The 25,363-nt window shown below is 36.7% G+C and overlaps 1 protein-coding gene across 7 annotated transcripts in view; it reads left to right on the forward strand.

Moving 5' to 3' along the window:
- The window catches only part of TBC1D19 (TBC1 domain family member 19), a 145,864-nt gene that overhangs the window by 12,368 nt on the left and 108,133 nt on the right, over positions 1–25,363 (forward strand). For 3 of the 7 annotated variants that reach the window (XM_025887716.2, XM_073891500.1, XM_073891502.1), the window contains exons 2-4: positions 17,339–17,411; positions 18,368–18,413; positions 24,528–24,603. In XM_025887716.2, the coding sequence (XP_025743501.1) occupies positions 17,339–17,411; positions 18,368–18,413; positions 24,528–24,603 (195 nt within the window). Of the gene's footprint in view, positions 1–17,338; positions 17,412–18,050; positions 18,128–18,367; positions 18,414–24,527; positions 24,604–25,363 lie in introns of those variants that run through there. The other 4 variants (XM_073891505.1, XM_073891504.1, XM_073891503.1 and 1 more) reach the window with 3 other exon arrangements.

Raw genomic sequence — 25,363 nt, forward strand, 5'->3', positions numbered from 1 at the left:
ATGCATTTCATTTAGCATAATACACTCAAGCTCTATCTACATTGTCACAAATGGCAAGATTTCGTTCTTTTTGTTGGCTGAGTAATATTCCATTGTACATATACACCACATCTTCTTTATCCATTAATCAATCAATGGACATTTGGGTTCTTTCCATAATTTGGCTATTGTTGATAATGTTGCTATAAACACTGGGGTGCATGTGCCCTTTCAAATCAGTATGTTTGTATCATTTGGGTAAATACCTAGTAGCACAATTGCTGGATTGTAGGGTAGCTCTATTTTTAACTTTTTGAGGAAACTTCGTACTGTTTTCCAGAGTGGTTGCCTTCTCAATTTGGGGGATACTTTACCGTCTCTCCCCCACCTCTAACAACAGTGTAGAAATGAATTATTGTGTATAGCATTTCAAAATAAGAAACCTCTTTTCTCCATAGAATTTATGTACTGGGGAGGTGGTGCAGGTAAGATAACTATTAATACATGGGATTGCTTTGAATAAGTAAGTATTATCTCTTTGTATTTTATTTCAGCACTGAGTTGCTTAGAGAAGGTTATATAGGGTTTTTGAATTAGGTAAGGCCAAGCTGAAACAAGAGAGAAAAGATTGATAACTAAATGTGAACTGAAGACTGTCTCAGGCATAAAGTATATTATGAAAGGAGGCTAAGAAGTAAAGATGTGGAATAAGGGGGTTAAGACAGACAGTGCTGGCAGAGAAGTGGGTCAGCTTTGGGATGTCGGCAAAAGAAAACCGGTGAGGAATCTATCTTCAGGTGAGAGAGACCAAAGTAGGGTTTGAATTATACAACACAGATTGAGTGTAAGGCATGGTTAGCTTGCATAGCACCAAAATTTCCAGTTTGTAACTAAAACTCATTCCTGGCTACAGTGCATGTCCACTGAGACTACTTGGATTACAGAAACAGATGTGGTCTACCATTTCATAAAGAACCAAAAATATTAGGAAGGAATGGAGATACCCAATTCAGCATGTTTTAACTGAGCTTCTCTTCTGTGGTGGTGATGGGAAAAATTAGCCAATGTCCAAAACAGTGCTGTTAATGAGAAGAATGTTTGTGGATTGATGCAGGAAAGAGCATTTATTTATCACACTTTTTCTTAGCCTTTTTTTTTTTTTTTAAAGTAATCTCTACACCCATTGTGGGACTCGAACTTATGACCCCAGGATCAAGAGTCACATGCTTTACTGACTGAGCCAGCCAGGCACCCCAGCTTTTTATGTCCCTCAATACATTGTGAGTTCCTCAAGAGTGAGGGAAAATCATGTCTTGTTTTTCTTTTTATGTTCAGCAACCGGCACATAGGAGGTGTTTAATTAATATTGAAAGAAGAATGTAAATTCATAGGCATATACTAGGTTATAGGTATACTGAAAGGACACAGATGGGGGTAGAGAAGGCTTGGCTAGCTCTCAAGGAGGGAAGATTGGAGTGAATTCTCAATATAGAAACAGCGAGAAGGTTAAGCAGAAGTTTTCTGTTGTAGGGCACTTCTAAAGAGTGAAGGAGTTCAGAACAAGTCTCCCCAAAACATGCCACTTTGGTATGTGGACTGTTTTGAGCTGAAGGCAGTTGAGATCCTGCAGGCTCAAAAGAAACTTTTGCACTTAACTACCTAGAAGAATCTAAATTGGGTGTTTCCCAGAATAAGTGTTATTACCAGAGATAAATTTTATCTGAGGGCAAACATCTAATTATGAAACATCTGCTCTTCTTACTCTCTGTGGGTTACCTTCCTTCCCTTTGAAGCCCCAGGTTTCTACCCCATTCTTTAGCTCAGGATGGCACATATACCTCGTTTTACCTTTCTATTCTCAACCTTTTATGTATGTGGATTTCCCATATGTATGAAATTAAATTTGATTTTCTCCTGTTATTCTGTTTCATGTCAATTTAATTCTTAGACCAGCTGGAAGAATCTCTGAAGGCTAGAGGAAAATTTTTCCTTCCCAACAAAAGATAAGACTATATAGGTTTGTAGGACTAGGTTTTTAGAAGATCATAAATACCAGAATGAATTTGCTTTTATTCTGTAAGTACTGAAGGGGTCATTGACATATTTTGAGGAGGGTGAAGACATGAAGGATTTTTAAAAGAATATTAATCTGGCACTGGTGAGTTCAATAAATAGGAATAGGAGAGAGTGTTCCAGCTTCATCTTCCACTTTATTCTTTCCTACATGTCTCTTGGAACTTCTGCTATTCCACAAAGTGATAGTGCACAAGAACATCCCTATGCCTTTGTTCAGTCTGTTTACTTAGCCTATACTCCTTTTTTCCCTTTTTCCAGTTCTTCAATTAGAATTAATTGTTCCTGTCTCTAAGGATGATACCTCTGTTGTAACGTATTTTTTTCTTATGGTAGCATTAGTTTTTTTTTTTTTTTTTTGGATATCTTCATGTCTGGACTAAAAATTTCAGAAAACAAGGGCAATCATCTTGTGTTTCCTATGGAGTTTTGCAGGTGTAGGTCTATGGAATCTTTAGTGCAAATGCATTCACTGAGAACATGTTTATGAAGTACGTACTATGTGATAGCTATTGTGCTGATTCTTGGGATACAGAGATGAAAGACACATAGATTCTAGAACAACTTGAATTCATCACTGTGAACTTGATGGCTCCTCAATACTTAAAGACTTTTCTGATGATATTTGTGGTGATGTTAAAGAATGTTACTTTTTGATATTGTTTAATGAAATGTGTCCACTGCATCACTTAATAATATTCGAAATGATCAATGCATAATGTTATGAAATCATATATAGGTAGAAGATTGGTTGAAAGTGCAAGGCAGAGCGTTACATGTTTACGTAATAAAGCGTGAAAACTTTACTGAGGTTCAGATTCCACACTGCAACTAATTTTTAGGAAACTACTAGTCAAATTTTGGTATACTATCACAGGAGAATATCTACAATATCTGAAAAGGATATTAAAATACCCTTCCCTTTCCAGTTACATATCTGTGTGACACTGATCTTTTTCATATACATCAATCAAAATAATATTAGTGCCACAGATGGAATATCACAGCAGATTGAAGGATCCAATTGTCTTCAGTTAAGCCAAACATCAGAGATTTGCAGAAATGTAAAGCAGTGCCTCCTTTTCTCAGTAATTTTTTGTGTCTGAAAATACAGTTCTTTTAAATAAAAATATTTAGGCTAATATATAATGGGTTATAGTGTTTTATTGATTGATTGATTGATTAAGATTTTATTATTTGACAGAGAGAGACACAGCAAGAGAGGGAACACAAACGGGGGAGTGGGAGAGGGAGAAGCAGACTTCCTGCTGATCAGGGAGCCCGATGTGGGGCTCGATCCCAGGACCCGGAGCCAAAGGCAGACGCTTAATGAATGAGCCACCTGGTGCCCTATAGTGTTATTTTTAAACAGATAAATAAATACTTTTATTGTAAAATATGCATAAAATTTACCATTTTTAAGTGTATAGTTCAGTGGCATTCAGTACATTCACATTGTTGTGCAACCATCAGTAACCATCTGTGTCCCGTACTTTTTCATCCCAAAATAGAACTTTGTACCCATTAAATACTAACTCTCCATTCCCACCTTCCCCATAGCCCCTCACAACCAGCATTCTACTTTCTGTCTCAATGAATTTGATTGTACATATCACATATTACTTATCCATTCATTTGTCTGTGGACATTTGGGTTGCTTCCACATTTTACTTACTGTGAATAATGCTGCTATGAACATGAGTGTACAAACGTATGTTCAAGTACGCACCCAGAATTGAAATTGCTGGATCACGAGGTAATTCAGTTTCTAATTTTTGGGGGGGGAAATTCCATACTAATAAACAAATAAGGTTTTTTTTTTCTGTTTTAATTTCTGAATCTGTAAATATCAGTAGATATAATCCACATAAAGAAAGTACTCTTAGAGCCTCAATTTTAAGAGAGTGAGGGTCCTGAGGTTTAAAAGTTTGAGAATCAGTGGTCTAGGGAAATGAGTAAAGTAGAGAGATCATTTAGAAAGTTACTATGGTAGTGGACAAGTTGGACTGGACTTTGCTTATAGAAGAGTGGGCAGGGTGGTAAGAAGAATCTGTCATACGAAGAGAACTTGGAGAATCTGGAAATAATGTGACCTTGAGAAAAGAAGCTTTTAGGGAAGACTCAGTAGCTTTCTTTGAATATTTGGAGGTCTCCAATAGAAAAGGGATTAAGTTTATATTTTGTGACATTGTGGGGGTGTGTGGGGGGGTGTGATGGTGGAAGATGGTATGAGGAATCAATTTTAGCTCATAGTAAAGAATTTTCTAATAATTCAAAGGTGGAATTGGCTAAGGTAGGGATGTAGTGAGTTTCTAAACTAGAAAGCTAGTTTATAGTTTTCTTTTCTTTTTTTTCTTTCTTTCTTTTTTCCTTTCTTTTAGGAGTAGAATTTAGTGATTCATCACTTACATATAACACCCAGTGCTTACCATAACATGTGCTCTCCTTAATATCCATCACCCATTTAGCCCATCTCCCCACCCACCTCTTCTCCAGCAACCCTTAATTTGTTCTCTATAGTTAAGAGTCTCTTATAGTTTGCCCTCCTCTCTGTTTTTATCTTATTTTATTTTTCTTTCCCTTCCCCTATGTTCATCTGTTTTGTTTCTTAAATTCCACATATGAGTGAAATCATATAGTATTTGTCTTTCTCTGTTTATTTGGCTTAGCATTTTGCTTAGCATAATACACTCTAGTTGCAGCCACATCCTTGCAAATGGCAAGATTTCTTTCTTTTTGATGGCTGAATAATATTCCATTGTGTATATCTATACCACATCTTCTTTATCCATTTGTCAGTCTATGGACATTTGGGCTCTTTCCATAATTTGGCTATTATTGATAATGCTGCTATAAATATCGGAGTGCATGTGCCCCTTTGAATCAGTATTTTTGTATCCTTTGGATAAATACATAGTAGTGTAATTGCTGGGTGGTAGGGTAACTCTATTTTTAACTTTTTGAGGAACCTCCATACCCTTTTCCAGAGTGGCTGCACCAGTTTGCATTCCCACCAACAGTGTAAAAGGGTTCCCCTTTCTCTGCTTCCTTGCCAATATCTATTGTTTCCTGTGTTGCTAATTTTAGCCATTCTGACATGTGTGAGGTGGTATCTTATTGTAGTTTTGATTTGTATTTCCCTGATGTTGAGTGATGTTGAGCATTTTTTTCATGTGTCTGTTAGCCATTTGTATGTCTTCTTTGGAGAAATGTCTATTCATGTTTTCTGCCCATTTCTTAACTGTACTTTTTATTTTTTAGATGTTGAGTTTGATAAATTCTTTATAGATTTTGGATACTAGCCCTTTATCCTGTATGTCATTTGCAAATATCTTGTCCCATCCCGTAGGTTGCCTTTTAGTTTTGTTGATTGTTTCCTTCACTGTGCAGAAGGTTTTTATCTTGATGAAGTCCTAATAGTTCATTTTTGCTTTTGTTTCCCTTGCCCCTGGAGACACATGTAGTAAGAAGTTGCTACAGCCAAGCTCAAAGAAGTTGCTGCCTGTGTTCTCCTCTAGGATTTTGGTGTTTCCTGTCTCATATTTAGGTCTTTCATCCATTTTTAGTCTATTTTTGTGTATGGTGTAAAAAGTGGTCCAATTTCATTCTTCTGCATGTCACTGTCCAGTTTTTCCAACACCATTTGTTAAAGAGACTGTCTTTTTTCCATTGGATATTCTTTCCTGCTTTGTCGAAGATTAGTTGACCATAGAGTTGTGGGTTACCATTTCTGAATTCTCTATTCTGTTCCATTGATCTATGTGTTTGTTTTTGTGCCAGTACCATACTGTCTTGATGATTACAGCTTTGTAATAGAGCTTGAAGTCCAGGATTGTGAGGCCACCAGCTTTTCTTTTTCAACATTCCTTTGATTACTAAGAGTCTTTTCTGGTTCCCTACAAATTTTAGAATTATTTGTTCTAGCTCTATAAAAAATGCTGGTGTTATTTTGGTAGGGACTGCATTGAATGTGTTAGATAGCTTTGGGTAGTATACACATTTTAATAATATTTGTTCTTCCAGTCCATGAGCATGGAAGGTTTTCCATTTCTTCATATTTTCTTCAGTTTCTTTCATAATTGTTCTGTCGTTTTCAGAGTACAGATATTTTACTTCTTTGGTTAGTTTTATTCCTAGGTATCTTATAGTCTTGGTACAATTGTAAATGGGATTGATTGCTTGATTTCTCTTTCTGCCTCTTCATTATTGGTGCATAAAAATGCAACAGATTTCTGTACATTGATTTTATATCCTATGACTTTGCTGAATTCCTCTATGAGTTCTAGCAATTTTTTGGTGGAGTCTCTCAGGTTTTCTACATTGATTATCATGTCGTCTGCAAAGAGTAAAAGTTTGACTTCTTCCTTGCCTATTGGATCCCTTTTATTTCTTTTTGTTGTCTGATTGCTGAGGCTAGGACTTCAAATACTGTGTTGAACAACAATGATGAGAATGGACATCCCTGATGTGTTCCTGGCTTTAGGGGAAAAGCTCTCGGTTTGTCCCCATTGAGGATGATATTAGCTGTGCATTTTTCATATATGGCCTTTGTGATGTTGAGGTATGTTCTTTCTATCCCTACTTTCTTGACAGTTTTTATCAAGAAAGGATGCTGTATTTTGCCGAATGTGTTTTCTGCATCTTTTGAGAGGATCATATGGTTCTTATCTTTCCTTTTATTAATGTGATGTATCACATTAATTGATTTGCGAATATTGAATCACCCCTGCAGCCCAGGAATACATCCCATTTGATCATGGTAAATAATCCTGTTAATGTACTGTTGGATTCAATTAGCTAGTATCTTGTTGAGAATTTTTGCATCCGTGTTTATCAGGGACATTGGTCTATAATTCTCCTTTTTTAGTGGGATCTTTGTCTAGTTTTGGGATCAAGGTAATGCTGGCCTCATAGAATGGGTTTGGAAGTTTTCCTTCCTTTTCTATATATATTTTTTGGAATAGCTTCAGAAGAAGCGGTATTAATTCTTCTTTAACTGTTTGATAGTATTCCTCTGGGAAGCCATCTGGCCCTGGGCTCTTGTTTGTTGGGAGATCTTTTATTACTGATTCAATTACTTTGCTGGTCATGGATCTGTTCAGGTTTTCTATTTCTTCCTGCTTCAGTTTTGATTGTTTATCCAAGTAATTTATCCATTTCTTCCAGATTGCCCAATTTGTTGGCATGTAATTGCTCATAATATTCTCTTATAATTGTTTGTATTCCTTTGGTATTGGTTGTAATATCTCCTCTTTCATTCGTGATTTTATTTATTTGGGTTCTTCCTCTTTTCTTTTTTATAAGTCTGGCTAGGGGTTTGTCAATTTTTGTTAATTCTTTCGAAGAACCAGCTCCTAGTTTCATTTATCTGTTTTTACTTATTTGTTTTTAACTTCTGTATCATTTATTTCTGTTGTAATCTTAATGATTGCCCTTCTGCTGGTTTTAGGCTTTATTTGCTGTTCTTTTTTTTCAGCTCCTTTAGGTGTAAGGTTAGGTTGTGTATTTGAGACTTTTCTTGCTTCTTGAGGAAGGCCTGTATTGCTATATATTTACCTCTTATGACTGCCTCTGCTGCATTCCAAAGGTTTTGGAATGTCATGTTTTTGTTTTCATTTTCATTTGCTTCCATGTATTTTTTTTAATTTCTTTTTTAATTTCCTGGTTAACCCATGTAGGATGTTCTTTGACCTCCACGTATTTGCGGTCTTTCCAAATTTTCTATGACTTCAAGTTTTATAGCGTGGCCTCAAAATACCCTTGGTATAATCTCAGTCTTTTTGTACTGGTTGAGGCTTGATTTGTGACTCAATATGTGATCTATTGTGGAGATTGTTTCATGTGCACTCAAAAAGAATGTGGATTCTGCTGCTTTAGGATGAAATACTCTGAATATACCTGTTAAATACATCTGGCCCAGTGTGTCATTCAAAGCCATTGTTTCCTTGTTGATCTTCTGCTTAGATGATTTGTCCATTGCTGTGAGTGGGGTGTTAAAGTCCCTTACTATTATTGTATTATTATCAATGTGTTTCTTTAAGTTTGTTATTGATTTATATATTTGGTTGCTCCCAAGTTGGGGACATAAATATTTACAGTTGTTAAATCTTTTGTTGGATAGACCCCTTTATTATGATATAGTGCCCTTCTGCATCTATTACAGTCTTTCTTTTAAAATCTAGTTTGTCTAAGTATGGCTACTCCAGCTTTTTTTTGATGTCCATTAGCATGATAGATGGTTCTCTACCCCCTCACTTTCAATCTGGAGGTGTCTTTGGGTCTAAAATGAGTCTTTTGTAAGCAGCATGTCGATGGGTCTTATTTTTTATCCATTCTGACACCCGATGTTCTTTGATTGGAGATTTAGTTCCTTTACATTTAGAGTAATTATTGATAGATATGAATTTAGTGCCACTGTATTACCTATAAAGTCACTTTTCATGTAGATTGTCTGTGTTCCTTTCTAGTCTTTGTTGCTTTTGGCCTCTCTTTCCTGCTCAAAGGGTCCCCTTTAATATTTCTTGCAAAGCTGGTTTAGTATTCATGAACTCCTTTAGTTTTTGCTTGTCTTGGAAACTCTTTATCTCTCCTTCCATTCTGGATGCCAGCCTTGCTGGATATAGTATTCTTGGCTGCATGTTTTTCCCATTTGGCATGTTGAATATATCATGCTACTTTTTTCTGGCCTGCCAAGTTTCTGTGGACAGGTCTGCTGCTAACCTTATGTGTCTACCCTTGTAGGTTAAGGACCTTTTGTCCCTAGCTGCTTTCAGAATTCTCTCTTTATCTTTGTATTTTGCAAGTTTCACTATGATATGTCTTGGTGTTGACCGGTTTTTGTTGATTTTGAGGGGGGTTCTCTGGGCCTCTTGGACTTGAATGCCTGTTTCCTTCCCCCGATTAGGGAAGTTCTCAGCTATAATTTGTTCAAATAAACCTTCTGTCCCTTTCCCCCACTCTTCTTCTTCTGGGACTCCTATGATATGGATATTATTGTGCTTTGTGGAATTGCTGAGTTTCCCTAAATCTGTATTCATGATCTAATAGTTTTCTTTCACTCTTCTTTTCAGCTTCATTATTTTCAATAATTTTATCTTCTGTATCAACTGTTAATTCCTCTGCTTCTTCCATCTGTGTTGTGATTACATTCGTCAGTTTTGCATCTCAGTTTTGGTATTTTTTAGTTCATCATGACTACTTTTTAGGTCTTTTATCTCCTCAGCAAGGTGTATTTATACTTCTTTCAAGCCTGGCTAATAGTCTTATGAGTTTTGTTCTAAATTCTTAATCAGGTATATTGCTTATATCTGTTTTGAGCAAATCTTTGGCTGTGATTTCTTCTTGATCTTTACTTTGGGGAGAATTCCTCCATTTTGTCATTGTCTAGGTTTCTGTCTTTTGCATGTTATGTTTACTGCTCCTAAGAGTAATACTATATTAAGGAGGGGGTCATACCTTGTCCAGGGTCTGGCACTTCAGGAAGTGTTTCTGTGTGTACTCTGCTAATGTGTTTTGGCTGCCCTTTCCCACAGGTCAGTCCTCTGCAGAGTTCCTCCTTGCTTGCTGTGGGAAGTGTTTGGACCTTTAACTGGGTGTGCCTTGATTTGTTTGTTAAGATAAGCCTGAAACAAACAAACAAACAAACCCTGATCAAGATAAGAGAAAAGGAAAAGGAACAGAAAAGAAACAAACAGACAAAATACTATAAGCCTGATTCCAAAGGAAAAAAAAAAGAATAGGAAAAAAAAACAGCCTGATCCAAAAAACGAGAAAAGGAAACAAACAAACATACAAACAAATGAACAAAAAACTATAAACCTGATTCCAAAGAAGAAAGGGGGGAAAAACAAAACAAAACAAAAGCCTGGTCCTATTTTCACCAGAACTGAAACTGATGCTTTAGAGCACTCTGTGATCATTCGACTTGACACTTGCAGAGGGCCTGTGTTCGTCCTCTGGGGGAGAGGCCTGCTGCACTGGCTCACAGTCAGACCTGCCGTAGGAAAAATGCCCATACCAGGCATAGGGGGGTGGGGTTTGTTGTAAGCAACTCCAGCCTTCACTGGGGGCACTGTGTTTCTCTCTGAAGTCTGATGGTGCTGGTGGGTGAGGGGATGTGTGTTGGGGGAAGATGGCATCACCCTTCTCTTTCTTCCCCCAGGGAGGGGAACTCAGGGGTGCTGTTGTTCAGAAAGCTCTTATAGAAAAGCGAACAGTCTCCCCTCCTGTGTCCCAGGCTTCTGTCAGATTCCTGCCCTCAATCTGTCTGTGCCCAAGCCAAAGTTCTCCTGTGTTTTATCTCTGGCATGGCTGGGGTTCAAAACTTGAAATCTTAAAGGACCTAACAAGGCGTGGACCTACTTCCCTCCCCTGGAGGAGAGCCTCACAGTGCTGTGCCTGGCACTGCTCTGTCTCAGAAAAGCGGCTGCAGGGCCACACAGGTGCCTGGAGTCTATGATCACAGCGAAAAACTGTGATCAGGTTTTCTGCCCTCCAAGTGAGCTTCTGTCCCAGGCTGTTGAACAGCCACTCAGCGGCACCTGATGGGCCTTTTGTCCTTGGAGAGGCAATATACCCTCTTCCAAATGTACTCCGGAAGGGGCATGTTCTCTCCCAGTGTGATCCAGGGGGATCCCCACACCACAGCGTCTTGCAGGACCCCTCCCCACTGCTCTTTCCCCCTCTCTCCCTGACTTCTCTCCATGTAAAGGGCTCCCTTCCCTCCACGGCCTGGTGGTTTTTCCCTACCCCAGTTCACGACTCTGAACCTTGCATGTCCCTCTGATTGTGCAGATTGTTAAACTTCAGATCGATTTCCTAGTTGTTCAAAATGATTTGATGTTGGTCTAGCTGTGTTTGAGGGACGAGGCAAGCCCAGGGTCTCCCTGTCACTTGGCCATCTTAACTCTCACCCTAGTTTAGAGTTTCTAAGCTGGAAAACCACTTGAAGAAGAGAGTTTTATTAAATGGTTAGTTGACCTAGAAGAACTCTGTAGCTTCTTTTAACCCTGAAATTCTGTGATTCTTCAGACACAGAAAAATGAAGTCCAGGATTTGCATGATGGCGTAGTGAGAAGTAGAGAGGATGGGGTCTCTTTAAAGGGAGTTAAAAGATCCTTGGAATCCCTGTTTTAGACCTTGCTATGCCCTGGTTAGTACTTCATGCAGTATTTAGTCTCAGGTTACCTCCCAGCTTCTTGGACTCAGCCACAACATCAGCCACTTTGCTTCTCGTTTTCTTTACTTACCAGATTTAGAAATTTAAGATTGCCAGTGGCCAGTGCTTTGGATTAAGACTGTTCTGGTGGAAGTAGAAAGAAACTGAATTTGTGTGTGTGTGTGTGTGTGTGTGTGTCAAGGGCAGCGGGAGCAAAGATGGTCATGTGTTTTTAGAGTGCAGAATGGTGGAGGATGTCAGAAATAGCAACATAAATGAGTGAAGAATATATGCAGGGTAATGTAACACTTGCTGGATTTTATATATATATTAATATATAAATATATATAATATATAAATGTATATATATCATATATATATTAAAGATTTTACTTATTTGACAGAGAGAGTAAGCACAAGCAGGGTGAGTGGAGGCAGAGGGAGAGGGAGAAGCAACCTCCCCACTGAGCAGAGAGCCTGATGGACTTGATCGCAGGACTCTGGGATCATGACCTGAGCGAAAGGCAGATGCTTAACCAGCTGAGCTACCCAGGCACCCCTGGATTATATTTTTTATCATATTTTTACCAGCTCTTATAGTGAGTTAGAGGTGTTTTGTTTAAAGAAAGGGTTAAATTTTGTTGTAGATTTTTAAAAAAACCTTTACTTCCAGGCACTCCCTCCCTGCTAGTCTTTTACGTTTAGTCCATTGTCAGCTGGATACCTCATATTTTATAACACAACTTCAATTTACACTGGACTTCCCAACTAAAAATAACTTTGAAAGTTTTTTTATTTAAGTTTCACAATAACCTAGTTCAGGTATTACCTTTCCTATTAAATAAAGAACACTGAGATACAAGTCAAATGACTTGTATACTTGTATATATTATACTAAGATAATAAATAAAAGAGAGAGATAATTCAAAATCTTGTGATGCCAAATCCTGTCCTCATTTAGTCCCAAATAGTTTTAAAATCTTTTATACCCAAGGACTCAGAAAATGTCCTATTTATTTAAAAATTCTTAATTTAAAAAATATATTAAGAAGCACCACTCTTTCAAATGCTTTGTTGTTATATTAAATACTTCATAATCCACTGTTATGCTTCCAAGTTAACTTGTCTCTAGAGAAGTCCCAGGAAAAAACGCTGTTGCTTTCATCATCTTCATATATTAGAGACACTTGTAACTGTGTCATTGATGAGGAAGGATATAATTCTGCGCTGGTGTTTCAAAATATTTGGGTTTGCACATGTGCGTTCATATTTCATTGTGCAAGTGAGGGTACTCCGGCAGGGGGTAGGCAGAGCACAGGTGCATCTGCTCAAAGAGGCTCCCTTCATGGTGTACTGCACTGATGTGGGACAAGTGAGCCATCATGTGGTAGTAATATCCATGATATGTGTAGTTCTGACAGTCATAAGCATCAGAAGCTCTTTGTCTGATTTTGTATTTATGATAACTAATATCAGTGATTTGTTTTTTTTTAAAGATTTTATTGATTAATTGATTGATTTAGAGAATGAGTGGGAGGAGAGGCAGAGGGAAAAGGAGAGAAAGAATCTCAAATAGACTCCAGGCTGAGTGTGGGGTCTGACACAGGGCTCAATCCCACAACCCTAAGATCATGACCTGAGCTGAAATCAAAGGTTGGATGCTTATCTGACTGAGCCACTTAGGCGCCCCTTCAATGATTTGTTTTCAAAATAAAATTTCCAAGTACTCCTCTTTCGATTTCCCAGAGCAGTTTAATTTGGGAGTGTGCTGAGATTGCCAAGAAGGCTATTAAAAGTGCAACAACTTATCTCTGTGAATCAAGACTTCTTCTTTATGTTGAGCAACCAAAACCAAATACAAAAACAGATTGGATATGGAGGCTATATCATAATAAAGCTATGTGCTTATAATGTAATTATACCTTAGTCAATGAGAGAATGCTTATTTTCATTGTCTACTAATATCACTTTCAATATGTTTCATATAGTAGATTTTTTTTATAGTAGGATTTTTAATTGGGTTCAGATTTCATTTGAAAAAAGCGTTATGCTGCTGAAACATGTTTGAAAACTGCCTTACCATGTTGTCCTCCTGTCACTGGCCTGCTTTTGATTTTCAAATTTCTCAATTTTCTTTTTTGAGAGACTGTGAGTGGGGGGATGGGGCAGAGGGGGAGAGAGGGAATCTCAAGCAGGCTCCATGCTCGGCGCAGAGCTCAACATGGGGCTCAATCCCATGACCCTGAGATCGTGACCTGAGTTGAAATCAGGAGTCGGATGCCCAGCTAACTGAACCACCCAGGTGCCCCAAATTTCTCAAGATTTTTATAATAACATTGATGATTATGAATTTGGTTTGCCTTTGATTAAAAAATATATCTAGGAGGTCTAGCAACCTTAAAATATTGAAAATGTTTAGAAGGAATAACCAATTTTTTCTCTTGAAATTCTTTTAATTATGCCACCTCAGAGTCATTTCCAAATACAGACTTAGTAAGAGAAAACCTGTTTCCTTTTGCTTTGATACTTTTGAATAATGAGCAAGGTTTTGCCGCTTTTACAATCCTAGGAATAACAGACCGGAAACCGGTCTCCTTAGTTAAAAATAACTTTTATAAAGTTCCTTGTTTATTTGGGTGAAAATTGGATAAAAAGGATAGCACATGGTTTGATCAATATAATTTTGTCAAGCAACAATTAATACTGAGTCCGTGCCTGCGAGGCAAAAATGAAGTCATGGCCCTTTGAATTTAAGAGTCAAAAAGAAGAATAGGTGAGCTGAAAATGACAATATAATCTGATGAGTGCTGTACCAGAGGAACCGAGTGTACTATCTTTGTAGGTAAGTGGTAGAGACAAACTGAGAAAGGAGGCGGTATTTGAGGGATGTCTTGGAAGCTAGTAGGTATTTGCCAGGGTGGTGAGGGAGCACTTGCATCTGAAGAGCAACATGAACAAAAGCCTGGAACCCTTAAAATATTTAACAGTTGGGGGAATCAGTGAATGTAGTCCACTGCAACTAAATAGGAGGGTGTCTTGGCGGGAGGAGGTGTGACAAAAGACAGGATGTTGTTAGCTTGGTGGAAGAGCAGCTGATGAATTTGGAAAGATAACTTGGTCTGCACTGTGAAGGGCCAAGTGTGCCTTGTTGAAAAATTTAGATTTCTTGTTTATGCTATTGAGATTTGCAGTTAGGAAAGCCTTGTGTTTCAGGAAGAAAATGCTGGAGGATGGATTATTAAAGGGAGAAATTGGTTCATTTACTCAATAAACATTTACTGATCACCTACTGTGTGAAAGTAACTATTCTAAGCACTTGAGCCATAACAATGAGCAGAAAGACAAAGATATCTGTTTTAGTGGAGTTTATCACTTCTAATGTAGGATGGTAGAAAATATACCAATAAACATAGTAAATGCATTAATCATATGGCGTATAAGGAGGTAATAAATGGTAAGAAAGAAGAAAAACTAGACTAAGGGAGGTAAAAATGCCAGGTGGGGAGTAGCTGCAGTTTGAATAAATTGGCAAGATGTATGGTTCGGAAGCTGTTACAGTGATCCAAATGAGAAATGATGAGGATTTAGGCTTAAGTGTGGGACTTTAGAATGGAGAGAAGGAATAAATTGGGAAACATATTTTTCTTTTTCCTTTTTGATAGCTTTTTATTGTAAAATAAAACATTCTAGTATAATACAAACCTGTAATGTCATCAATTATAAGATGAATGACCTTGTAACAACCACCCTGGTAAAAAAATGAAACTTTGCCAGCCAAACCAGAAACCCCTCCATTTGCCCCACCCCAATCACAAACTCCTTTCTCCCAAGCAACCTGATTTTTATGGTAATCACTTTCCTGCATTTTTTAATAGTTTTATTGACCGAATATATATCCCTCACATGAAGACACTCTAACTCGGTCTTGCCAATTAAAAAGTTAAAAAAAATTTTTTAATTTTTAAACTTTTTTAAAGATTTATCTATTTGAGATTGAGAGAGAGAGAGCTCGCGTGAACAGGAGTCGGCAGAGGAGCAGAGGGGAGGGAGAGGGAAGGGGAAAGAATCTCAAGCGGACTGAGCATAGAGCCTGGCTTGGGGCCAGTCCTACAACTCTGAGATCATGACCTGAGCCAAACCAAAAGTCAGTTGCTTAACCGACTGAGCCACCCAGGCACCCCTAAAGAAGTTTTTTTGATATGTCTTTTTAAATCTACAGGTTTTCTCTCCTTCCATTTGTTTTCCTTACACTTTATGAGCTAAAGAACAGAGCCATTTGACCTTTGGTATATCTCATATCATGGGTTTTTCTGATTGCACCCTCATGGTGCAGCTTAACATGTTCCTCTGTCCTTTGTATGGCTTGTAAATTGACAGCTGGACCAGGGGCTTGGTCAGACTGAGGTGTCATCCCTTTGGCCATGACTGTTGGCAAGTGGAGTGCTCTTTTGTTAAGAAGCACATAATATCTGGTTTTCTTTTGCATTGTTAACAGCTGTTTCTTCTCAATGCCTAGAATTAGTAATTTATTAGGGGCTGCAAAATGGTGATATTCTAATTATATCACATCTGTTTTAGTTATTAGCTGGAATACTTTTATCAAGAGACATTTCCCCTTATCTATTATTTAGTTACCCTGTGATGCAGTTTCTGTAGGAAAGGCAAGATACATGCCTTTTCCTTTATTTACTGGTTTTCAAGGTAATGCATTGGTTCTTTGTCATCCTCAATTTTTATTACTCTATCAGTATTTTCTCCTCAGTATGGCCTCGTTTGGAAAGGGGGCGCTGGTTAGTCAGTGTCAAGAATTCATAGGTGCTAGGCTGCCACAGTCTCTTCACACCTCATCTGCTATCTTTAGTTAGGCAAAACCCCTCCAAGTTTTAGCTCCTGTTCTAAAATTGGCTTTTCATATGTTCCAGTGAAAACAGTGTTGGCTATTTTGGGGTTCCTCCTGTTTTCACATCCATCACATATCCCACTGCTTCCTTTTGCTTTTTCCTGCACAAATGCTAATACCATACAGGTCTGTGGCTGTTGGTTTGTCCCTAGCTGTTTGTATTTTAACTTTATCATCCCCAAGTTTTATAAATGTTTTCCATGGGATTTTGGTTTTCCTATTCAGTTGCTTGGTTTGTTTTTATGTGGAAATCAGGGAGATTAAAAAATAAAACAAAAAACTATGCAAACCAAAAAATAACTCACTGCCTCCAAAGCCATCTTCCCAGAAAGAGGTGGAATCTTTGAGGAGTTAGAGTGAAATTAAGAATAACTGAAGTTTCTGACTTAGAAGATCTGGTGCATGTTAATTTAACTGATGAAGATTAAAAAATAGAAGAGAAGGAACAAAGTATGAGTGGAAGATAAGATCAATTTTTGATTTCTTAGGTTTGAAATGCTTATCATGAGTTATCCTAAAATTACTGCCTTCTTAAGAAATAACTTTTAGAACTTGATAGAAAGAGCTAGGTGATGAAAGAGCAACACTGAAAATAATCAAAGCCATTATAAATTGGAGAAATTATTACTTTTTGTTAAAATTACAGTGTGAAAAACCAGTAGGCTAGAAAGCATGCACTTAAAGATGAAGGAGACACTAATAAGTATTTGTGAACTAATAGTTTTCTGTGTTTTCCATAAATATGCACAACAAATGAAGGTTTGCATTGAGCAGCAATCTGAAGAGGAAGACACTTTTCAAAGATCTATTTATAAGGGATGCAACTGGCTTTTTTGGTCCTTAGGTGTAAATGCCACCGTATATGTTTGATATAATATTAAGAGAATGAATTTATAAAATCTGAGTATTTTTCCTACTAGGAAAATAGATATTAAATATTCATAAGATAAAAATTTAAGTATTCATAAGCTGCAAGTTTTTATATTTTGAGTAGACTGCAGTGTACCATCACAGATCCTGTATTTTAAGAGTAGATGAAAAAGTCCTCTCTCTTATGAGCTATTTAGATAATTCTAAAGTGCTCTGACTTCAAAAAGGGATTTTTAAAATAGTATGCACATCTGGACATCCGTTTTAAAATTTTCACTCATATTAAATATCAACCCAAATGACTTACTTTTGACTTCTGTCTTTTCCTTTCTTCTTTTTCTTCTTCTTTCTAAATTTAGGCCTGTCTTCAGAGACCTGAGATTAAACTTGAATCACTAAAAGAAGATATTAAGGAATTCTTTAAAATATCAGGTTTGTAAGTTGCTTTTTTCCTCCTAATTCTTTAAGGCAAAATAAGGAAATACTTTATTTGGAGGGAATATTTTATCCTCAAACTTCCAATTACTCATTAAAAAGTGTGAAACAGTGGGTGGATAGGTTTCTATTTGATGAGAGTCAGAACTTTCAGATATTTCAATAAAATGCTGCAAAAATTCAGGAACACTGTGGGAATCACTGCATTAAATTAATCAGTTTTGAATGCTGTTTACTTCCGGATCAACATACATCCTCAAGGTATGAAGGATCTCCCTCACTAAGCATTCCTCTTCTACTTTTCATTTGTGGTTTCTTTTCCTTCTACACTTTTTTCCCCTTCCTCTTTTCTATCCTTTCAAAGAAAAGAAAAGAAAATCCTAATTTCTTTTAGAGCAAGAAGAGAAGTTCCCTATTCTAACCTTTGCACACAGAAATTGAGATGTTAAGTGGTTTACTTACCCAGAAAAATTCAAGTAATTAGCAGCCAAGCTCACTGGTCTAATGGTACCTCATAATAATGTTTCTGTTGTTCAGGAGTTTACTGACTAGTTAGTTGTAACTAATTGCTTATGATCTATCTTTGTCAGGTGCTTGGCTGTTTCTTGCCCTTCCCTTGGCACATTCCTGATAGTACTAGTAGTGTGGTAGCCAGCACTGTTTTGGTATTCATTGAGCAATGGAAGAAGGATTTCTCCCATCCTGAGAAAATGGTACAATAGTTTTACTTAAAAAATAGTGTCATACTGATAATTTTGCTACTCAGTGTTTGCCAATGGACATAGTGAATGTATAGGAAATAATTCCTTAATAACACTTACACAGGAGTTGGTGATTGATAAAATTCTTTCACGAATGAATATGATGTTAGAGTTTTAGTGAGATTAATTATAATGTATGCTTATTTTTAAAACTAACACATTCCTATATTTTATTCTTTTTTTAAAAAATAGGTTGGGAGAAGAAACTTCAGAATGCTGTTTATAGTGAACTGAGTGTGTGAGTTTTTCCTACCTATTTTGAGATACTGTTATGTTTAGCTGTATTTACTTTGTAAGTAATGAATATAGTATTGCTGTGTACACTCGTTATATTGTTATTTTTCATTAGTATTTATATAACATTTCACGTAAGTTAATACATTTAAAAATTACAGTCCTGCCTGAGAATGAATAATGAATAGGTGGGGTTTTTACCACCAAAATTTTTATATTAACAATTCATTTATCCAGTGTAGGTTAGGGAAATAAGTTACTATTTCAGATAACTGAAGCTTATCAACTTCTTTTAATTGTTGCCATTTTGGATATTACCCTTTTTCTGTCTTTATAAAGCAACCATTCTAAATATAATTACTTTTTTTTTTTTTTGCAAAATTGGTGTCATTATTAAGAAAATCAGTGTTTTTGTTAATCTGGACTTGCCCTCAGAGTCTGTTGAGGTATATAAAACTGTCATTATAAAGAATAAAGATCTAGAGTTAGCTTTTATAGTTTATTCAGTATTCCATTGTTCATTAGTTATTTATTGAGCACCTACCTAGCACTATGCTAGGCACTGGGAATATAGTATAGAACAAGAACTCAATTCCTACCCTCATGGAGTTTATAGTCTAATGGAGTTCCTACGTCTTTTTTTTTTTTTTTACTGCTATCAGTGTGCCTGTGTCTTTAGCATTCTCTAGATTCTAACACTTCTGTTCCTAACTTGTCCCTTCTAATCTGCTGTTAACTGGGAAACAAGATAATCTAGTTTATCAGAACTGTTTCTAAAACAGAGATGCAGATGAAGGCCTGTGGACCTGTGCTTGGACACACATTTTGAAAATTAGTATTTACTTCTTTGCTTGTCACCATTTTCCCAGTTGATTTATAAATTCTTAAATAATATATTTAAGTGCTATTGAAGTTGACTGTGACCATATCCCTGGTACTAGTCACCAAGGAATAGATGTTTATCATGGTAAGTAAGGTTTTAAATGTACAATATGTATAGAGATGCCACAGGTTACTTAAACTAATATGAACATGGTGATTTTTCTCTTTGCCTATTATACAGGAAGCTTGTTAACGTTCTTTGTTTCCAATACTGGTGGAATAAAAGCATCTGGTTGTATGTAATTACAAACAGTGGCTTCTCATCTGAGGAGATTTTACGGGTGATTGCTATTTTTGTAGTCTAATCCATTCCTGAAAATTGTTCAATGAGTGAACAGTGAATGCCTTTTTACTTGATGGCAGGGACAGTATTTCATTCATTGTCTTATTTTCAGTACCTTAACAATAGACATTAAATAAATATTTTTGAATAACTTGTTGGGATTTTTGAAGGAGTAAATAATACTACCTTTTTTACTCATTTGGGTTTTGAAGAAATTGAGAAGATAAAACATAAAGGCAAGTGGGTGATCAAAATTATACTTTGATTACTGATAAAGACTAGATAAGAGGACACAGCTTAGTGCAAGAGCAAAATGAGTCCTTTAACTGAACTCCAGAATTAAATAGACTTAATCTTCCAGTTAAATAACATTGGTGAGCATGTTCAGTTTAGTACTCCAAAATTTAAAAGTTGGATAAGGCACTAAACCTCTTCTGTGGTGTAGCAAGTAAAGCCCTGGAGAGAGGCCCAGAATGTGACAGTAATGGAGCTCTTTTCACAGGGAAGGACACATCCAGGGTGGAGAAGAAATGTTTCCCCTAACATAAATCAGAAGAATAAAGTGGACTTAGTATATTGGGTTGCATTTTTCACTGACAGAAACCATTAGATGGACAAGTAGAGAGCGCAAAAAGTAAAGTTGAAGAATTCACTAGGTTAAATAGAGTAGAAAAAATACGTTCTTACCTAATAAAGGTGTAGACACATGAACTATACAGATGATACCTGAAAACTGTTCACTTCATTTTAGTAAACATGTCAAAAGAAATTTTTGTCTAATTCTTGTTTAAAGAGAGAGAAGAATTTTTGTATTCTGTTATTTACCTGAAACTTTAGTTGTAGCCTAGGTTAGTTCTTCCCACTTAAAATTGACTACTTAATTGGGGTGCCTGGGTGGCTCAGTCCGTTAAACGACCGACTCTTGGTTTCGTCTCAGGTCATGATTTGGGGGTCATGGGATCAAGCTTATTTAATTATTGTTGTGTTAATCTTTAATAGGCAATTTACATAATTAAATGAGCCTTTTATGTAAGCACTGTGCTAAGCACTTTAAATACATTGCCTTATGGAATGTAATCTTCACAACAACTCTATGATTGTGGAATTTATTATTATAACCATTTTGCAGAAGAGAAAACTGGGGCTCAAATTACTTAAATAGTTTACTGAAGATCATATGGCTAGTAAATGGTAGTGAATGGGTCTTGACCTCCAGCTGTTTGATACTACATCTCACGTATGTGTTTATCTTATCTCTTGCCTGGATTAAAAGTGTTATGAAACAAGAATTATATTTTATATTTCTTTTAGTACCTTCAGATAAATGGTATTGAGTCAGCAGGTAGGTAGTTATTGGGCCACCAACCAATGCTAACACACAATAAATATTTGTTGAGTTGAGTATACCCAGTAGTTATTAATCCTAAACTTACTAAAAAGATTTAATTAAGACAGTCTTTACATGGAACATGCACCTTTTTTTCTGTCTTAGTTGTACTTTGTGCAGAACAGTTGATAAAGCATTAGGTTACCTATCATCCTTGAAGGAATATAAATAAACCTTTTTAAAGTCTTTCTATATAGGTATATATTATAAAAACATATACCATAGTCTACTGTTATAGTAGATAGATGCAAATATCTGCCATACTTTAGAGAGGTGTGAATGTTGAACAGTAGTGGACCAAAAATGGAAAGATTTTAGATAATGGGTACCTTTCACTAGACCACAAGATATGGTTAAGTCTTTATAGACATTCATGGCATTTGCTGGAAGAATGTCAGGCAGTAGACCAGAGTACTTCCAAAATACTAATCATATAGTTCTTCGTTGCCTTCTTTTGAATGTTACTTTAAATGTACTTGCTATGTGTTATGCACTGAGCTAGGAATTGAGGATGATGAACAAGCTGCATAGTCTTTGCTTTCATGGAGCTTATATCTCAGTGGAGCACACACGGTTTAAGAGGCAATTATAGTACAGTATAAGTACTATGATGAGGAAGTACGCAGAACACACAGGGCGGGCAATTAACTCACGCGGGGGACATCATGATGGCTTACCGAAGGAAACAATATTCTGATTGAGATAAAAAAAGCTAAGGTAGCATTAGTCAGGGGAAGGAGTAGAGAAGAAAAGTGCTTTAGGAAGAAGGGAGCAACAAGCTTAGAGATTTAGAAGTGGAAAAGTGTGGCACATTGGAGGAGCGAAGTTGTATGGCTGAGTGGTACGGGGAAAGGGACATGGTGAAGGATGATCCCAGATATGTAGGTGGGGATGTGCTTCTCCCTCAAGGCTTGCTATCTGTCTATCAGATTGATTGATTTATTTGAGAGGGAGAACACGTGGGCGCTGCGCTGGGAGAGGGGCAGAAGGAGAGAATTTTTCAAGCAGACTCCATGCCGGGTGCAGCCTTGGGACTTGATCCCACGACTCATGAGATCATGACCTGAGCTGAAACCAAAAGTCAGCTGCTTAACCGACTGAGCCATCCAGGCGCCCCTCTAAACTTTCTTAGACTGGATCCTAAGAGCATTTGGGTGTCATTTTAGAATTTTAAGCAGAGTAGTGACATGATCATATTTGCATATTATATTCACTCAGCAATGTACTGGTTATCTAGTATGTGCCGTGCATTATGCTAGACACTGGAAATGCAGTTACTGGTGAATAAGGAATACATTGCTCTTGGCTAAATAGCCAAATTGGCAAGTAGGTTGAAAATTGTATGGAAGGAGGGGAGACTGCTTAAGAACCTGTCAGATGAATACAGGCAAGAGATGTTGGTTGTCTGTCAGTGGGTGGAAAAAAGAGAAGTATTTCCGGGGACTTAAGGCACAGGAAGAGGCAGGAGTCAAGAGTGATGCACAAGTTTCTTCAACCTTCATCTCTTCATATAAAAACATGAGCTCTACAAGGACAGAATTTTAGCCTATTGTGTTTACTGATATTTCTATTACCTTAAACACTTAGTAGGTTCTTATTAAATATTTCTGAATGAATAAAAATCTAACTTGATTTGGCTTAACATTAATGATTTTTGGGTTGCTCTCTCTTCTTACCTGTTTATGGATAAACTTCTTTGTGTACTAAATAACAAGATTATCAGAAATTCTCTCAAGTTTCAATCCTAAATTTCTAAGTTTTATTAAATTTAGAAATAATTATCATTAAAATGAAGGGATTTTGAGACAATATTTAATTCTAAAGTATGGGTCCCTTACAAATGATATAATGAACAGTATGAAATATATGGTTTTTAAACTATCTTGCATATATGAAGAAATATTGAGGTATATATATCATTATTTTTTCATTTGTGAGTGGGGAAAGAAGATTTATTTAGGTACATGGAGTACAGATTTTAGTGGAAAAAACAATTAGCTAGAAGTAATTAGTGAAACTGTTTTAAAAATTGGGTTGAACAGGTTGCTTCTTCTATTCCAGAAATGTTTCCTTTGGACAGTTGAGCATTTTACTCTTAGGTCCTGGGGTAGGTTTAATTAAGCTTGGTATGTCATAAACACTTTACATGTTGGTGTCCCACTTTGGATGAGGCATTTCTTGAAAATTCACTGTGTGTGGGGCGCCTGGGTGGCTCAGTTGATTAAGCGTCTGCCTTCGGCTCAGGTCATGATCCCAGGGTCCTGGGATCGAGCCCTGCATCGGGCACCCTGCTCAGCGGGAAGCCTGCTTCTCTCTCTCCCACTCCCCCTGCTTGTGTTCCCTCTCTCGCTGTCTCTCTCTGTCAAATAAATAAAAATAAATAAATAAAATTTTAAAAAAAGAAAGGAAAATTCACTGTGCGGTTCTTGAGTATTGGAACATGGTTGCTTTGCTGTAGGTACAAGTGTTATGACTAATTTCAGTAGGAGTTATTTGTTCTTGTGAAAGACACTGGAATCTCTTAAGTAAATGTTGAACTGTTACATTTTCCTTTTGTGCTTTCTGTGATTTCATGTCACTGTGTCTCAATCATTATATTCCAACCATTCTGGCTTTTTCTGATTTTTAAACATTCCAAATGCTCCTAACTCAGGGTCCTGTGCTTGCTGCCCCTCTGCCTGAACAATTCTTTCCCTAGATCTTTATATGGTCAGCTCCTTCTCACTTATGTCTTAGTTCAAGTATTAGCTCCCCTAGATACCTACCCTTGCACATCACTTCTATCTCATTACCCTGCTTTCATTTTCTTATAGCATGTATTACTATCTGATATTGTTCTATTAATTTGTTTCTTTTTATAATTATTGACTGTCTTTCTTCACTAGAATGTTAGGTATATGAGAACAGGAGGTGTTGTCTCAATTACCACCATATACTTAGTACCTAGAATGGCTCAAATATTTGTTGAATAAGTAAATGTTTTCTTAATAAAAACAGTGCATTTTGAATATGAATGTAAAGTTGCCTAGAAAACAAGACATTAACACTTTTAAATTTTTATTAAATTCATGTATTATATATTAAAACATGGCTCTTTTAAAGATTGTATTTATATTATCATTTCAACTATGTAAAAAATATGTAATCATATGGAAAAGGAAATTGGGAGAAATGAAAACAGTTGATATGTTAGCAAGTTCATGGATTTTTTTCAACCTTAAAAAATTCCTCTAAATGTTACAATATTTATATGCTAAAAATAACAGCTCTGACAATTTTTACATGAGCATTACAAAACTAAGTAATTTTAAAATTACTTCAGATTATGAATTCAGATTATTGTGCAGTTCAACTTTTAACAAGTAAATTGCTAATCTAAAACTACAGTATTAGCAGGATAAGAAAGCTTTATCATGTTGTTGTGCCTTCTATAAACACACAAAATTGCTAACAGATATTCTATTTCATTTATGACATGGACCACAGAGGTAAGTAATTTCTAACAAAGAGAATTAATTAGTTATCAAGATAATGCACAATATTTAGCTGCCTGTTTTTATCCCTAGGTTTCCTTTACCTAGTCATCCTGCTGCACCTCCTGAACATCTGAAAGAACCTTTGGTTTACATGAGGAAAGCACAGGTTGGCTATTGTTCATTTTTAATTTTATTTTTCCATGCTAAGTTATATAATACAGAATGAAAGATCCTAATCGTCAGGAGTATATATTATTCACTATATGGAAGCCCGGGTAAGAACCACTCCAGCGATGTGAATAGTATTTGCATGCTCTTCCTTTCTACTTTTAGCAACTAAGGAGCACACCTACTTAACTACAGTAATCCTGAAAATGTTGAGTAGAAGGAAGAAAAAATCATGTACCGTACTGGCCTGAAATTTTAAATGTGATAAAAGTATTATGTGACCGTTTATTCCTCCTGCTCTGTGATAGTAAAAGAATGAAATGGGAATGAGCTGACTCACTCTTCCCTTAAAATATTGGCTTTTGAAGCCAGTGATACCGATACTGTATTTGAAACGGGTTTGTTCTCACAGCAAGCTGCTGTATACTCACTGTATTCTGTCACAGAACTCAGATGAACCTGCTACCTAAAATGGGCTGAAACAACTAAAATTCACTTTAAAAAAATAAATGATTTTATTTTCATTTTTTTAAGATTTTTAATGTTATTTATTTGAGAAAGAGAGTGAGAGAGAGAGCACAGGAGGGGGTAGGGTCAGAGGGAGAAGCAGACTCCCCGCTGAGTAAGGAGCCTGAAGGGGGGCTCGATCCCAGGACTCCGGGATCATGACCTGAGCCGAAGGCAGTCGCTTAACCGACTCAGCCACCCAGGTGCCCAAAAAAGAATGATTTTTAAACAGAAAAACTGTAAAAAACTGT

Source organism: Callorhinus ursinus, unplaced genomic scaffold (assembly GCF_003265705.2).
Source record: "Callorhinus ursinus isolate GAN/ISIS: 27379988/994484 unplaced genomic scaffold, GSC_fseal_2.0 scaffold4, whole genome shotgun sequence".
Classification (NCBI taxonomy): domain Eukaryota; kingdom Metazoa; phylum Chordata; class Mammalia; order Carnivora; family Otariidae; genus Callorhinus; species Callorhinus ursinus.